At 37.4% G+C, this 16,157-nt stretch overlaps 2 protein-coding genes across 12 annotated transcripts in view; one reads left to right on the top strand and one right to left on the bottom strand.

The window, feature by feature from the left end:
• Positions 1-16,157, bottom strand: part of NCKAP1L (NCK associated protein 1 like) — a 104,708-nt gene that overhangs the window by 44,342 nt on the left and 44,209 nt on the right. For 5 of the 9 annotated variants that reach the window (XR_013155677.1, XM_077110917.1, XM_077110922.1 and 2 more), the window contains 3 exons: positions 12,744-12,835; positions 3,266-3,624; positions 1,974-2,084 (listed from right to left, as the gene is read on the bottom strand). Coding sequence is in view for 8 of the 9 variants with exons in the window: in XM_077110917.1 (XP_076967032.1) it covers positions 1,974-2,084; positions 3,266-3,367 (213 nt within the window). In the remaining variant the exon portion in view is untranslated. Of the gene's footprint in view, positions 1-1,973; positions 2,085-3,265; positions 3,625-5,268; positions 5,284-12,743; positions 12,836-16,157 lie in introns of those variants that run through there. The other 4 variants (XM_077110920.1, XM_077110921.1, XM_077110925.1 and 1 more) reach the window with 2 other exon arrangements.
• On the top strand, positions 3,580-15,029 carry LOC143642477 (gametocyte-specific factor 1-like). 3 transcript variants are annotated; one of them, XM_077110930.1, is made up of 8 exons: positions 3,580-3,617; positions 6,387-6,602; positions 10,300-10,397; positions 10,621-10,741; positions 11,719-11,820; positions 12,778-12,844; positions 13,505-13,557; positions 14,867-15,029. In XM_077110930.1, coding segments are annotated over exons 3-8 (438 nt in total). In that variant the 5' UTR covers positions 3,580-3,617; positions 6,387-6,602; positions 10,300-10,304; the 3' UTR covers positions 14,869-15,029. The 3 variants fall into 3 exon arrangements, with proteins under 3 accessions (XP_076967045.1, XP_076967044.1, XP_076967046.1); XM_077110929.1 differs by lacking the exons at positions 3,580-3,617; positions 6,387-6,602 and adding an exon at positions 7,835-8,114; XM_077110931.1 differs by lacking the exons at positions 3,580-3,617; positions 6,387-6,602 and adding an exon at positions 8,948-9,139.

The raw sequence follows: 16,157 nt of genomic DNA, 5'->3' as shown, positions 1-16,157 counted from the left end.
TTATTGTGTCTAGAACCTAAATTTTCTGTAACATACAATCTAAATCAATCTTTCTGGATAGCTCATTTAAACAACCCAAACTCCAGGATAGGAATGAGGCCTTGTAATTTTGTAGAGCTTAATATAATACCCAGATAAATCTCAGACAATAGTGGGATGATAATTTAAAAGTACTGGTAAAAAGGGCCAGTCTCTCCAGAATATCAGCTAGACCCATCTCCCTACCCCATATTATAGACAGCCCCTTCCAACATGAAAAAGTTAGAATGGGCATAGCCCAAATACCCCTAAGAGTGGGAGAAAGATCAAAGGTGATGGTGGAGTTATACAGAGAAGGTAGGGTTTAACAAATAAATATGATGGGTGAATCTTTATATTGATATTTCTTTTAGTTTCCAGTATCTTAGAGCAGCTAAAAGTAAAAACCTAAAATTATGGGATTTTAACCCATGCCAAACTCTGAAATCCATTCTACAATTAATGTGGTAATGTGCTTTGAAATTTATTGGGTTTTTTGTATATATGTTATTTTTCACACACACGAAAAAACTCGATTGTGATGATAAAAAAATACTTATTCCTTCTAGCCTCCAATGTTCTGGAGCAGCTGGAAGGAAAAATCTGAGATGATGGTATGATAGCCCATGTCAAACTCTGGAATCTGTCCTGTAACTACTCATTGAAGAGTGCTTCCAGGAAATTTCTTTTGTTGCTCAGATATGGCCTCTCTCTCTAAGCCCAACTATGCAAGGAAAATCATTACCCTTCCCACTATATGGGACAGAACATTCAGGAGTTAAAGTCTCCCTGACAAGATGGGACAAGATTTCTAGGTAGGAGTCTGGCCCTGGCACTGTGGGATTGACAATACCTTCCTGACCAAAAGGGGGGAAAGAAGTGTAATAAACTAAGGCATCAGTGGCTAAGAGAGATCAAATAGAGTTAAGAGGCTATTCTGGAGGCTACTCTTATGCAAGCTTCAGTCAGATAATGCTAATTGCCATAGTTTACTAAACCCCAACCAACATCACTCTTATTAACTCTTAAGAGCACCTAGGGCTCAAACTGAGACTCTATAAAAGTTTCATGCACTGTTTGCTTTCCTGGAATCTATAATTCTCAGAGGGTTCCTAGGCCAATAAATTCTGAAACCCAGAGGGACCAGCCTCTCCAAGATTATCACTAATTACATCTTCCTATTCTTTAGTGTTAACACCCTTCTCAATATGAAAAAGTCAGAACAGGTATTGCCTAAAGATCTCAACAGACTGGGAGAAGGATCAAAGGAGAAGGAGGAGTTACAACAGAGAAAATAGGATTTAACAAATGAGTATGACTACTAAATCACTAGATTGATATTTCTTTTAGCCGCCAGTGTTTTGGAGAAGCTAGAAGGAAAAATCTATAATAGTAGAATGGTAACCCATAACAAACGCTTAAATCTGTTTTGCAACTACTTGTTGAAAAATATTATTTTTCTTTCTTTGTTTATATGTTATACATCACAATAAAAATATTTTTAAAAAAGTCCAGAGAAGCAGAATGAGAAGATGGTATAGGTAAGATGGGTGAGAAATCTAGAACCAACATTTAATAAGGGAAAGTACAAGATATTCCATTTGGTGAATAATTCTGAGACAAATAGCAAGGAAACACTTAGTGGGAAACAAGAATAGTAATAAAATATATACACCTTGCTGGGTTGAGAAGAGCTGTCTTCCTCTACAAAAAGAAAGCGTGCTCATGAATCTACAACAGAGAGAGGAGCAATGCTTTGCCAGCTTATCCTGGGAGAATCCCATTTTCTCTCTCAGAATTTTCAAACCACAACCTAAAATCCTGTGGTGGAGCTTAGGAAAACTAAAAGGCTACTCCACCCTCTGCCAAGTTCAAATGAAGGCAGTCAAAAGAGGAGAATTAAACAATCTAAGCATAGAGTTCTTTCAGAGAAAGGAGAGAAGAGAACAACTCACCGTGCTGTTTCGAACATCTATGTTGGGAAATTTCTTGTTGATGTACTTAAGAGATGATTCCATGGACTTTTCCAGTAAGAAAGGTGGCTTCGATTTAGGGTCTGAACAAGTCTGCACAGATAAACCACACTGTATTTCAACCCTTTCTTTTGCCCAACAGAAACATACCTCTTCCTGAATCATTCATTCTCACAATTTCTTAGGGAAAAGAAATGGGGTATTAAGTATAAAAGCATGAGAACAGGTCAAGAACAAGCTCCAGGACATTAAGCCAACTATCATAAGAGCTAAAGGACAACTGGGCATCTTGCCTTGCTGGGTAAAGCTTAATGTCTGTGTGGCACAGCACAGAGGAAGCTCTACTCCCCGCCCCTCGATCAAAGCCGGAAAGAGTGAGAAGAATGGCTACTCGGGAGTTAGACTCTGTCAGTGTCATTGTTATGTCCATTATATAAGTATCTCATCCCAAAAGGCATTTACAGGAGATAAGTGAACAGACAAACCATGTTCCTGGTGATTTATTTTATTATAAAATTCACAAAATTCCCTCCTCCAAGTCTCCTATTTTCTCTTCCAGGAATCCTCCACTCCCACCCATCTTTACCGCTTTACTTCCCTATGATTTGCCCAGTCTCTTGCCTACCTCTTGCCACCAGCTTCTCCCAATTCCACAGTTTCAATCCTAAACACACACACACACACACACACACACACACACATGCACACACACTGGATTACAGCTTTCGCTTAACACCCCTAGCCCCTCGGTTATTATGAATTGTCCTGAACATCAGGAAGCACCTACCTTTTATCTAAATATTTATAGACATATATGTGTGTGGGTGGGTTTTTTTGTTTTTTTGTTTTGTTTTGTTTTGTTTTTACATTTTAGGGAAGTACTTCTGCGGAAACACTTTTGCTGAAAGACCAAATGGCAAATATCCTCAGCGTGTGGAAGTTCAGCAATAAATAATAAACCCAGAATTTTAGCCCTCAGATCTTTATCCAAGTGACTCAGAACACAATTATTTTCCACTCCCACCCTTACCCTTATCCCCAACAAGAAACAGACACTCCCACTGGGGTGAAAATCACAGAAAGGGGAAACCCTGAAAAGAAACCTCTCCTGAGGACTTCCATTAAAAGCTGACCTACATAATCCAAGAGCGACTGAAGGCCAGCGAAACCAATGGCAGAGAGAGAAGAATCTATCTGCTGGACCTGCCGGCCTCGAGGTCTCCTCGCTTACTATTGCTGTAACAATCAGTACTGGCCCAGTTGCTCATACTTACCTTCTTGATGTTATACATACGGATGAGAACCCCCTGACCTCTATCATTCAGGATAGTGAGCTTCTCTGCTAATTTATGCTGATAGGCAGAGGTCAAAGACATGATGGCCACCGAGAGAGAGGAGCACCCAGTCAGCAATGCCTGATTGCCCCAGATACTCTTTGAGGTTCGGTGGTGACACCCTCTGGGCGGAGGGACCCAGCCTGGTTGGTGTGCTGATCTTCCTGTCGCTTCTGCATTGGCTGATGGATGAAAGCAGTCACTTCAGCTCACAGGCCTCAGAGCTTTCTTGGGCTTCCTCTCTGCACACTCAGCAGGGAGACTTCCTCTTTCTGGATATGCAGTATTTTTGGTAAGGACTGTGAAGGAAGGGGGCAGGATTGGGGGACAAAACTTCAAGTCTCTTCACAGCTGGCACCAACCCTTTCAGCCTTAACTTCCACTAATGTCCTATACAAAACTCTACCCCAGATAAACAGGTACCCAATCCCTACCTTCCATACCTTTACACCTTCTTTCTTCTATACCCCAATCAAGAATGCTCATGTTATTCTCTACTGAATCTAAGCCCCACCCCTCTTTTGGGGCCCAAATCAAATCCTATCTCCTCCTGACTATCCCATCCAATGTCAAATATTATATATAACGTTGTATTCCTTGTTATACCTTTAAGCATGTATCTTTCTCCCTCAACTACATCATAGGCCCTTTAATAATGAGAATTATATCATCTTTTTTTAATTTTAGTAACATATATAACACAAAATTTCCCTTTTTAATCACATTCAGTGGTTTTAGTTACATTCACAATGTTGCTTAACACCACCACCATCCATTACCTAGACTTCTTCATGACACCAGAAACTCTGCACCTATTAGGCAATAACTCCCCATGCTCCCTGGTAACCTACAATCTACATTATGTCTCTATTAATTTTTTTATTCTAGATATTTCATATAGAATGAGTCATATAGTTGTCCTTTTCATCTGGCTTATTACATTCAACATAATGCTTCAAGGTGCATCCAAGTTGTTGCATATAACAGAACTTCATTTTATTGGCTGAATAATATTCCTTTGCATGGTTACAGCACAATTTGTTTCTCCACTATTTTATGGATTGACAAGTGTTTGTTTTCATCTGCTGGCTATTGTGATAGTGCTATGAATACTGGTATGTAAGTATCTGTTTGCATCCATGCTTTCAGTTCTTTTGGATATATACTAGGAGTGGAATTAGTGGGTCATATAGTAATTCATGTTTAACTTTTTGAAGAACCATCAAACTGTTTTCATAGTGGCTGTACCATTTTAGGCTTCCACCAGTAATGTACTCTGTAAGTGTTTTAATTTCTCCACGTCCTCACCAGCACTTGTTATTCTTCGGTTTTTTTAAAAATAACCATCCTAATGCATGTGAGGTGATATCTCATTGTGTTGGATTTTTTTGTTTTTATTTCATTTTGCTTTTTATTAAAGAATTTGTATGTTGGAAAAAAAAATCAAGCAGAAAATACAGAGTTCCCATTATTAACACTGCATTAGTGTGGTACATTTGTTACCACTGATGAAAGAATATTTCCTTGTGGTTTTGATTTGCATTTTCCTGATTACTAATGATTTTGATCATCTCATGTGCTTATTAGCCACTTGTATATCTTCTTTGGGGAAATATCAATTTATCTAGTAATTCTTTAAAACCGTCACAATGCTTTAGTGCAGGGATTTTCAAAGTGTGGGTCAGGAGCTGATGGTTGGGTTTATGTGTCAACTTGACCAGGTAATGGTGCCCAGTTGTCTGGTCAAGCAAGCACTGGCCCAACTGTCACTGTGAGGATATTTCGTGGACTTAAATCATCACTAAGTTGACTTCATCTATGACTGATTACATCCACAATCAATTAAGGAGAATGTCTTCAGCAATGAGATATTTAATCCAGTCGAAGACTTTAAAAGGAAAAGTGAGGGTGGTGCAGCACTGGCTCAGTGGCAGAATCCTCACCTGCCATGCCAGAGACCCGGGTTTGATTCCCAGTGCCTGTCCATGAAAAAAAAAAAAGGAAAAATCAGAAGAGAGATTCTCTCTCTCCATTTCAACCAGCCAGACTCTCCTGGGGAATTCATTTAAGACCTACATCAGATTTGCCAGCTTGTGGCCTTCTACAGAATTTAGACTCATGCATTCCCATAATTGCATGAGACACTTTTATAAAATCTCATATTTACAGATATCTCCTGTTGGTTCTGTTTCCCTATAAGATCCTGACTAATACAGGAGCATTAGCATCACTTAGGATATTATAGATATGCACATTTTAGGACCCCCAGACCTATTGAATCCAAAACTCTGGGGTAGGATCCAGCAAATTGTATTTTAACAAGTCCTCCAGGTGATTCCCATGCATCCTCAAGTTTGAGAAGCACTGCTCTAGTACAATGGTTCTTAAGGGCATTTAAGAAACTGAGATCAACCCCTATACCCCAAGATTCAGGATCAGTAAATCTGTGGTGGAGGTTATAAGCCTAGTACCCTAGAAGGTCTTTGTACAAATGTTTCATGGAACAAATTTGGAGATCTAGAACTTCATATGCACGATAACCATTCAGTAAACATGCTGATGTATTTCTTGAAAATCAGATTGAGAAATAGGCCCCCTGAAGAAGAGACAAAGTAACCTAGATTAATAATGAAATGAATAATGGCCCTTAAATTTTAGAATAGCTGAAATAATTTTAGCACTTGAGTATTCTTGCCACTTCAACCAACCCTTAACCCCCCTAATTCAAGAAAACCTTCAACTCATTTTCAAGTTTCTCTCAAGGCCAAAAGCAGAGAGTCCTAGGTGAAATTCTAAATCAGATAAGAGTTGCATTCATATCCACCTTCTATCTAATTCCCTTCTCTGCTTTTCAACTATTCCCATTTCCATGTCTAGGACTCACATGTCACAATAAATCTGGGAGGAGCATGATTATTTAAGTAATTTAATATGCTTACTCCCGAGAGAATTTTTGTTGTTGTTGTTTTTTAAAGGAACAAAGAGAGCAATGCTTAACACATGAAATTTCAAAAATCCCTAGAACAGACTTTGTATTTTTTGGAAAATATCTGTATTCCAGTTTATTTTCTAGATTATGCCCCTAGAAAGCTGTGGGCCTGGCATAATGTGATACTGGCTCTGAAGATTTGAGTCACCTGCTATATCAAAGAAACCCAGGTTCTACGAAGGAGATTAGTGGGATTTCTAATGGTCATTACCTTGATGGGGGAGAATAAAGGGCTGGCAGTAAGAAGCTGAGCAGCACTCTAGCAGCCTAATACCAGCCTTCTTAGAGGTAAGTTTAATTCTGTTCGTTTGGATCTTTTGCATTTCTTATCCTCATCCTCAAAATTTTGTAAAAAGACTCTCCAAACAATCTTGTTTTCTTCTGTCTCTTAATATGTACTCTCCAACCAGTGGGAACCATGTTCTTAGCCTATTGTGAATGTGTTATGTATATTTCTACCTTTCTGGCTCCATGTGCATATGCTTTCCCTCTTGCTTATCCAAATCCTACTCAATCTTTAAGATCTAATTCCAAGGCCAACCCTTACTGGATGATTACAGAGCTAGGTCTATACCACATATTCTACATCTAAATTAGGTTCTGCCTTTAACTGCCCAATTAATTGCCCATTTCATATTATATTGCCTCTCCAGCTGAACTTTAAGTTGGAAACATTTATCCACCTATAGCTGGTATATGGGAAAAGCCTACACCTCGGCATCAGACAGAATTGGACTCTAGTGTAGTTGAATACAGTGGGCTGAACCTTAGGACTTAGTGGCTAAAAGCCCAGATTCTGGCGCCAGCTGGAGTTCAAAGCCCAGATTCTGGAGTCAGCTTGAGTTCATTTAAAAGCTCTGACCCAGTTTCCCTTTCTGTAAGATGTAGGGGATACTGATAATAGTTCATTTCATGGGGGTTACTGTATCAATTAAATAAATTACTACATGTAAAGTGATAATCTAACAATTATTATTAATTATTTACTATGTACCAAGTACTTCAAATGTTTTATATGTATTAGCTCAAATAATATTAATCATGTTATCCAAATATTAGTAGCTTTGTAACTTTTGGCTATCACCACTGAGTTGGTTTCCTAATATAAAAATCAGCAGTAATCATTTTCACAACTGTGTTTGTAAAGCGTATGTAAAAAAGCATTTGGCTCAAGACCCAGCACATTGTATTAGGAATGTCGACAATGTAAAATCTTGATTTGAGTATTCAGTGAACTTTTTTGTCACTTTCTGTGGAATTCCATTTGATACCCCAAAAGGAACCATCAAGCCGACTAGTAGTTTTTAGAGAAACTTCACTGAAAAGATCATATATCATTTATTCCAATATAGAGGATTCATCAGCCCTTCTAAGGGTAGTTTGATTACTCCACAGCAGGGCCTAGCAACCCCACTTGCAACTCAGAATCTCCTGTAGAACTCTTTTAAAGTCACAGTCAGCCAGAGCTCACCCTTGAAGATTCTGATCCAATAGTGACAGAAGGATCTGTCACTTTAAACCTACTCAGTGGTTCTCCTGCAAAACCAGGATTGAGAACCACTTCCCCAAGACTTAACTATGACATCAAAAACTTCCAAGCTGGGCGAGCCATGTTGGCTCAGTAGGCAAGGATGCTTGTCTGCCATGCCGGAGGACCCGGGTTCGTTTCCCGGTGCCTGCCCATGTAAAAAAAAAAAAAAAAAAAACTTCCAAGCCTCTGAGAGACCACAGAACATGAGATGGCAGAAGAGGAATTGAGTAGTTTGAACAAAAAGTTGATTTATATCTCTTAACTGAAAGGTACTGTCCTTTGCCTCTCCTCAAACTTCAGCTATTGGCCTTGTTTAGTCTTACAGAAAGATTTTTTCTCTCTCCAAGTGCTACTGCCCTTTGGATTCTTGATAAATCTTCAAGAATAAGGTAGATCTCAAGATTCTTTAAACTAGAGTTAAGTGGCAAGGTTGCATGAAGGTTGGAATATGCTTGCTAAGTCTTAACATGTAGTAAATCAAAGGACCTCCACTATAGACTCGGTCTCCCTAAATAGAATTTGAGATATCAATAATTAGGTGAATGATCCAAAATTGCCACTCAGAAAATTGCTGCTATTCTGAGTCTCTCTTCATTTATTATCACCAGCTTTGTCATACTTTTTCTAACCTGCTGGCTAAAATAAGAGTTTAGAGGTATCTGAAGACTACATTTATGTATTAAACCTTTTTTCCACTATCTTTAAGAATCTAAAGATGACTGTTTACACTATTGGATTATACTGCTGCCTTTATTTTCCAGAGAGCCAATTCACTTCATAATAAGTGTTCATGGCTCTAGTATAATCAGTAATATGCAGTGAAAACATTAAAGAGCAACCCTGGCTTCTGTTCCTGGAAAGTACCTAAATCCCTGGATTTAATCACCTAAATGCCCTCTGGAAAATCTAACATTTAACAGTCTAGCTATGTACCCTTTGTCCATGCCCTAGGCATGATGCAAAGCAGAATTGAAATAGGCTATTCTAGACATTTTTCCATCCCTACTGCTTATGCTAGTCTGCCTTGATCTTTTTTTCCCCCATCAGACTATACTGTATCTGCTTTGCAGAAATCTCAGCTATAGCTGTTGCCTGGAAACTTGGGAATCCTTGAAGTGAATGTCTGCTCGCATAGCTAAAGACAGCTACCCATAGGGGAAAGTAAGCTTCTATTGGCAGTAAATACAGCAGTTGACATCAAAGTTTGAGGTAGTCTATTCTTAGTTCACTTCTAGGAGTCTTCATTCATATGTTAATACCTACAACTTTAGAGATTTCAGACTGGCATTTTCAGGTAATTATAAAATATCCTGAATTTGAACATGGTACTGTTTATTCTTCTATTGATCCCCTGTCCTAAAAGTTACTATGCTGTCCTTATCTGACGATTAGCTTCCTTCTCTGACAAAGAGTTTAATTTAGGTAGGTTTGGAGAAGGAATCTGAGGGAGCCATGCTGAACAGTAAACCAGCTGCCTCTAGCTTTGCTTTCTCCAATTCACAAGCTTATAGTGTTACGATTCATCTTCCCCTAGTACTGTGATTTTTTCCCCCAAGGATCCCTACCCATTTAATATACTATTTTGGGGGTCCAAAGACTCTACTTAACCTTTAAAACTAAAAATATGTACAAATTGTTAATTTTTGGTCTTCTGAGACATAGAAGCAGTGAATTTCCCTTATTGTCTAACTGGCTATTGCTTTATTACCTGAAGCTTTCATAGATAATATTCAAGATACCTGTGCCTTTCACACCATTTTCCTTGTTACTTTTTTTCTTCCTTTTTTTTCTACAATCCACAAGTCTTTTACTTCATTTTTTACACATCTAATGCCATCAATTCATAGGGAATAGGCTCCAGAAGCTCAGCTCTTTTACTTTGTTTCTCACAAAGTGTGCTTCTTTGGCTGGAGCAAGCTGGCACTTCAATTGAACTCAGTTATCTTTTTCTTTGGCTTACTTTTTTTTCTGATCATTTCCGTTTACACGCTTCAGGAAACTATCTCAGCTCTTAGAGTGCTTAATATGCTCAATACGCACATTAATTCTCTTGGCAAGAATCTTGCCTTTCACTTGTTTGTTTACGGCAATACCAACAGCATGCTGGGTAACATTATAGACCCTTCCAGTTTTGCCATGGGTAACATTTGTGGGACATTCTTTTTTGAATATTGCCCATTTCCTTGATGTCTACGATATCACCTTTCTTATACATTTGCATGTATGTGGTCAGAGGAAAAACTCCATGTTTTCTAAAAGGCCTGGAAAACATATAGCTGGGTACCTCTTCTCTTTCCCTTTGTTTTTGTCATTTTGGCAAATTACTGCAAGAAGGCAGTTCCAGCCGAAAAGCATACCACTTTTATTTTGAGAACAGAAAACAGACTAATATCAAGACTACTCGATCTTAAATGTCAATATTTTCTTTACTAATGTGTAATTCATACTGTTTAGGCCTCATGGAGTCAGAAGCCTTAGAAATATGTCCTTATGACCCAAATCACAGGATACCAGCCAGCAGGTTACAGTACCACCTGGCATCATGCAGAAAGGTAAGTTTTCCTAAAAGGAAATGTAAATCACTCAAGGAAGAAAATAAGCTCAGGCTGTAAAAAGCTAAAGATCTTTTTTAAAAAGAGCACCATACACAGAGTGACCATACACAGAGTCTGGCAATTCTTATTGCGGAAACATGGTTTATCTTCAGCATTTCCAGAAAGGGGTGGCTACCAGGAAACACCTAATAGCTATTTAACAAGTATTTTTTCCTTCTAGAAAAATCCAAAGATAGCTAAAAAGATGGCTAACTGCAAATATAATGCATGTCATGTGGTCCCAATTAAAAGACTCCAAGAGCATGAGGCTACTTGTGTCAATAAAACTGCTACAGATGATGGTAAGCATTTTTTTTGTTTTGTATGCTGTATGGCAGGGGTCACATTTCTTCTTTTTCCATGTGAGTATCCCCTTATTGCAGCACCATTTGCTGAATATTTATTTGGTTGGTTTTTCATTTGTTTGCTTGCTTGTTTGTTTGGGAATTGCATAGGCCAGGAATCAAACATGGGTCAATGGTAAGATTTTTATTTTGGTAGATAAGTTGCATCAAATTCTGTCTCCCCATAATAGATGTCTCTACAAGAATAGGGGAGACTTCAACACACCACTCTCATCGATGGATAGAACAACCAGACAGGGTATCATTAAGGAACCAGAAAACTTGAATAATACGATAAATTAATCAGACTTAATAAACATATATAGAACATTGCACCCAAAACAGCAGGATATGCATTCTTCTCAAGTGCTCATGGATTATTCTCAAGGATAGAACACATTTTGGATCACAAAACCGGTCTCAATAAATTTTAAAAGATTGAAATTATTCAAAGCACTTTCTCTGACCATAATGGAATGAAGTTAGAAATAAACAGCACCTTGAGAACTCAAAAATTCACAAAAATATAGAGGCTAAACCATACACTCTTAAACAATCAGTGGATCAAAGAAGAATGTGAAAGAGAAATCAGCAAATATCTCAAGACAAATGAAAATAAGAATACAACACATCAAAACTTATGGAATATATGAGTTTTTTCTTTTTCTTTCTTTTCTGGAAGTGATGCAAATGTTCTAAAAATGATCTTGGTGATGAATACACAATGATGTGATGATATTGTGAGCCATTGATTGCATACTTTGGATGCACTGTGTGTTTGTGAAGATATCTCAATAAAAATATATATTTTTTAATTGTCCCCCCTCCCTACCCCCAAATTTCTTAGCTATGAAAATCTTGGCCAAATGAGAGGGATAAAGAACAAAAAGAAGTTTCTACTTTGCTTCTATAACTTCTGGTCTGCTTTATTTCAGAGCCATTTAAGCTTCCAAAGGTAATTACTTCAAGTTTGGAACCAAATGAAAAACTTCCTAACGCTGGTAATCAGATTCCTGATCCTGATTCGTGGAACATAGGTGAGCAAAGATGAAACAGGGCACAGTCATAAATAAAAGTTTGGACCCTAAGTCTTTCATATCTAATAAGTACTACAGCCCTAAATAATTAAGTCATAAAACTTGTCCCACGGAATTCTTCAACAGAACAATCAAAATAGAAAATCTGAGAATTTCATCTGTCTCTGGAGAGGCAGTCCAGTAGAATGGAGCCTGACAAATCAAAATTTACTTACAACAGTTAGAAGATTCTTCTTCTCTTAACAGTATCTGCTCACTTTCCTATTCATAGAAAATATTACTAGCATAAACTGAAACTTGGAAGCTGAGAAGGTGAGATTTCTTTTCTCAAATGTTATACTTTCTTTTAACATGCAGCATGTTATAATGAAGAACTCAATAGCTTCCATCAGATCTAGGTTTAACTATCTTCTCTGACTCTAAGGAAAGTTATTTCTCAAACACATCCTCCTCATTTATAAAAGGATAATACCTACACCTCATGAGGATGTTTACTATTAAATAAAAATGTATTGTGTGTTAGGGCAATATGAGCTCCTATAACAGATAAACTCCAAACTTTCAGTGGCTTAAGACAATACAACTTTTCTTGCTCTCAGTCTTAGTGCAGACATTCAGTGGGTGATGACATAGGTTTTTCATCTTGTGGCTCCGTCACCTTCCACACTTGGCTCGAAAGCTGCTAAAAACAGAGAATGGAGAAGGTACAACTTCCTCTTAACCACCTCGGTCTGGAAGGCAATACATCCACTCACATTCCATTGGCAAGAATGTGACCATACCTAATGTAAGGGAGGTGGGAATGTAGTCCCTGCAAAGCATCCGCTTCCTAGCAACACCTAGGAATTCTCTTTCTCTGGAAAGAGAATTCAAATCTCTGCTGCCAGCTATACTTCTCTGTGGAAACATAAAATGCTTAGTACCTGTGTTACTTGTTTCTCCTTTCCTTCTTTCCAGAAAATACACATCATTCTCCTTCATTTGTTCTTAAGACTTTTGTTCCAAAAATGCTAATCTGTGAAAGGTAAGATAAACCATCTTATAATAGTTATTGGAATAGAGAACAGAATACCAAAATTGACTTACATTAATGTTGGGCTCTTAAAGTGAGATGGCCACTAGTTCATAGGCATGACAGTTGCCTAAGTTTCAATTAGGAACTTACAAGAGCTGTGGTCATGAGCTATAAGTACTTCCATTCCTTCTCGATGGCTTCATTTGGGATTATTATCCATCAAGAACTTGAGTAACACAATGTCCTCAATTCTATATAAGATTCTCAAAGAACAAAAGACCAAGTCCTAAAACTGTGAAGGGAAAAGAACAAGCATACTATACATGAATCAGGTCAGGATCCCCAAACAAACAAGCCTCTAGGCACACATCTAAATCTCCTAACTACAGCAAAGCTTCAAAGGACTACACAGCATCTCTCACGTACATAATGAAAGGAGACATTAATAGAGTTATCCACCAGGTACTACAGGCAGAAGGGGTGGCATAAAGGAATATACCAAACAGAAGCTAGCAAAAAAAAAAAAATCACTGATTTATATTCTGACATCTAGTAATATATGTTAGTAAGTGAACTCATAAACTAAGTTTAATCTCCCAGAACTGGTTATCTAGACTAGTTTTCTATTCCTAGTTTAACTACTTTCCTTGTTATGATCATCTCTTACAGTGACTCAAGAGACCTAAAGAAAGAGGTTATAGATGACAAACATCCTAAGAACTGTAAGTCCTGGAGAAAAGGTAGAACAAAACTTTCTTAACCATTATCACTATATTGATACAGTTTTAGCTAGTCATTAATGACATATTTTAAACCTTCAGAAATTCTTAACCTATTTTCTTCTTTTAAAAAAAATCATTATCTAAGTCCTCCTCTCCCAAAAACAGAATGCAGAGAACGTGCTGAGGGCTTTAAATTAGACTTTGGAGGAAGGGCTGTTGAGGGTTCTACCTAAAATGTTACTTGCCCAAGACCCAGGTTCAATTCCTGGTGCCTGCCCATGCAAAAAAAAAAGGTTACGAAGGCACATCAAATTTAGTTCTTCAATAAAAACACTTGCTTAAAATGATGCCACCTCTTCATATGAAATTTCACCCCACAAAGGATAGGTCAAGCCTACTTAAAATTAGGCTTAAGAGTCACCCCCAAGAGAGCCTCTTTTGTTGCTCAGATGTGGCCTCTCTCTCCAGCCAACACAACAAGCAAACTCACCACCCTCCTCTGTCTACGTGGGACACGACTCCCAGGGGTGTGGACCTTCCTGGCAACGTGGGACAGAAATCCCAGAATGAGCTGAGACCCAGCATCAAGGGATTGAGAAAAACCCTAGAATGGGCTGAGACTCAGCATCAAGGGATTGAGAAAGCCTTCTCGACCAAAAGGGGGAAGAGTGAAATGAGACTAACTGTCAATGGCTGAGAGATTCCAAACAGAGTCCAGAGGTTATCCTGGAGGTTATTCTTACACATTAAGTAGATATCAACATGTTATTCAAGATGTAATGGAGAGGCTGGAGGGACCTGCCTGAAAATGTAGAGCTGTGTTCCAGTAGCCATGTTTCTTGATGATGATTGAATAATGATATAGCTTTCACAATGTAACTGTGTGATTGTGAAAACCTTGTGTCTGATGCTCCTTTTATCTACAATATCAACAGACGAGTAGAACATATGGAATAAAAATAAATAATAGGGGGAACAAATGTTAAAATAAATTTAGTTTGAAATGCTAGTGATCCACGAAAGCAAGGGGTAAGGGGTATGGTATGTATAATCTTTTTTTTTCTGTTTTCTTTTTTTTCTTTTTCTGCTGTCTTTTATTTCTTTTTTATTTCCTTTTCTGAATTGATGCAAATATTCTAAGAAATGATGAATATGCAACTAAGTGATGATATTGTGAATTACTGATTATATATGTAGAATGGAATGATCACATGTTAATGTTTTAGTTTGTTGGTTAATTTTTTTAATTAATAAATAAATAAACTTTTTTTAAAATGATGCCACCTCAATGTTCTCTTTCTATCCATAGAGCAGAAAAACTGAGAAGTTGTGGAAGAGTCAGCAGATAGAAGATTTATTTTCAAGTGTTTTAAAACCCGGAAAATCTTAACTGTCAAGTTTTAGAAAACAACTCTTGTCACTGTTGGTATTTTAACATGTTCTTATTTATTAAAATAAAGAATATTTTTTATGATGAGCTTCATTTGTTTGTGTTTTTTATTCTTCCTTGTTTTCATATTCTCACTTGTCAACCTAAAGGCCAGAAGGTTTATTTGCTTAATAAAAGGGAAAATACACTTAGAATGTAGACTACAATGCTATTCCTTACCCCAATTCTTCATCCTCCAGTTTTTTTCTCCTACCTCAAAGTCATTTACTATATGACCATCAGATCAACTTTCTAAACACTTCCGTACTCAAATGATGGCATTTATATGAGAAGGTGAGTTTGGAACATGGCTCCAAATCTACCTTTCTAACTCTGTAAAAGTCAGTTTACTACCTTTCTGAATATGTTTTATTCTTTTTCACTCTGTTTATTCTAAAATGTCACTCTTTGCCTTTCAACCATTCAAATCCCACTTCTAACCCAACTCTTTATCCTCACGTTATTTAAACTTCTCTGTCTTCTTTGGTGATTTCTAATGTGGCAGTTGACTATAGACTCTTTTCTCCAACCTCAACCACACCAAAAATCTTCATTAGGAAAGCCAGAATCACGTGCTGCTTTGTATTTGTTGAACAACTGGTCTTATGCTGTGCATTTAATAGATATTCAAATACTTGGTGGTTAAACTAAACTAAGATACAATCTATGACAGGTAAAAGCATTGGTCCCAAACAGTTCATCTTAAAAGCTATAATTTTTTATTGCAACTAATCCTTTTAAAATACAGACTTTGGTCTTTTAGCTATTTACTGATTAGTTCAAGTGTATTTAGATTTATAATTAAAAGTAAACGTTTTATGTCAAATGAGTATTTTCTGCCATTTTGAGGCTCATCCCCACTTAAGTATCCTTTAGATTCATTTCAAACTTTTTCCTTTTTTTTTTTTTCTTCTTTGGTTAAAGCAGAAAATGGAAGGAGGAAAAAACTAGGTACTCTTAGAATCTTTACATTCTATTACATTTTCTATGAAGGAGAGCTGATTTTAAATATGCATAATATAAATAAGATTTACTCCAATCTCTTGACTAAAGCCTTACACATATTTTCAATTTCTTAATCATACTTTGGTATATTAAGACCAGGCTATAAAAACAAAAGAATGTTCCTTAGAAAAAAGAATGACCCCAGAATTCTCGCCTGCCATGCCAG

The sequence above is a fragment of the Tamandua tetradactyla genome, chromosome 7 (genome assembly GCF_023851605.1).
Source record: "Tamandua tetradactyla isolate mTamTet1 chromosome 7, mTamTet1.pri, whole genome shotgun sequence".
Taxonomy (NCBI): domain Eukaryota; kingdom Metazoa; phylum Chordata; class Mammalia; order Pilosa; family Myrmecophagidae; genus Tamandua; species Tamandua tetradactyla.
Note: the sequence above shows the minus strand (reverse complement) of the source record. Positions and strands in the feature narration are given on the sequence as shown.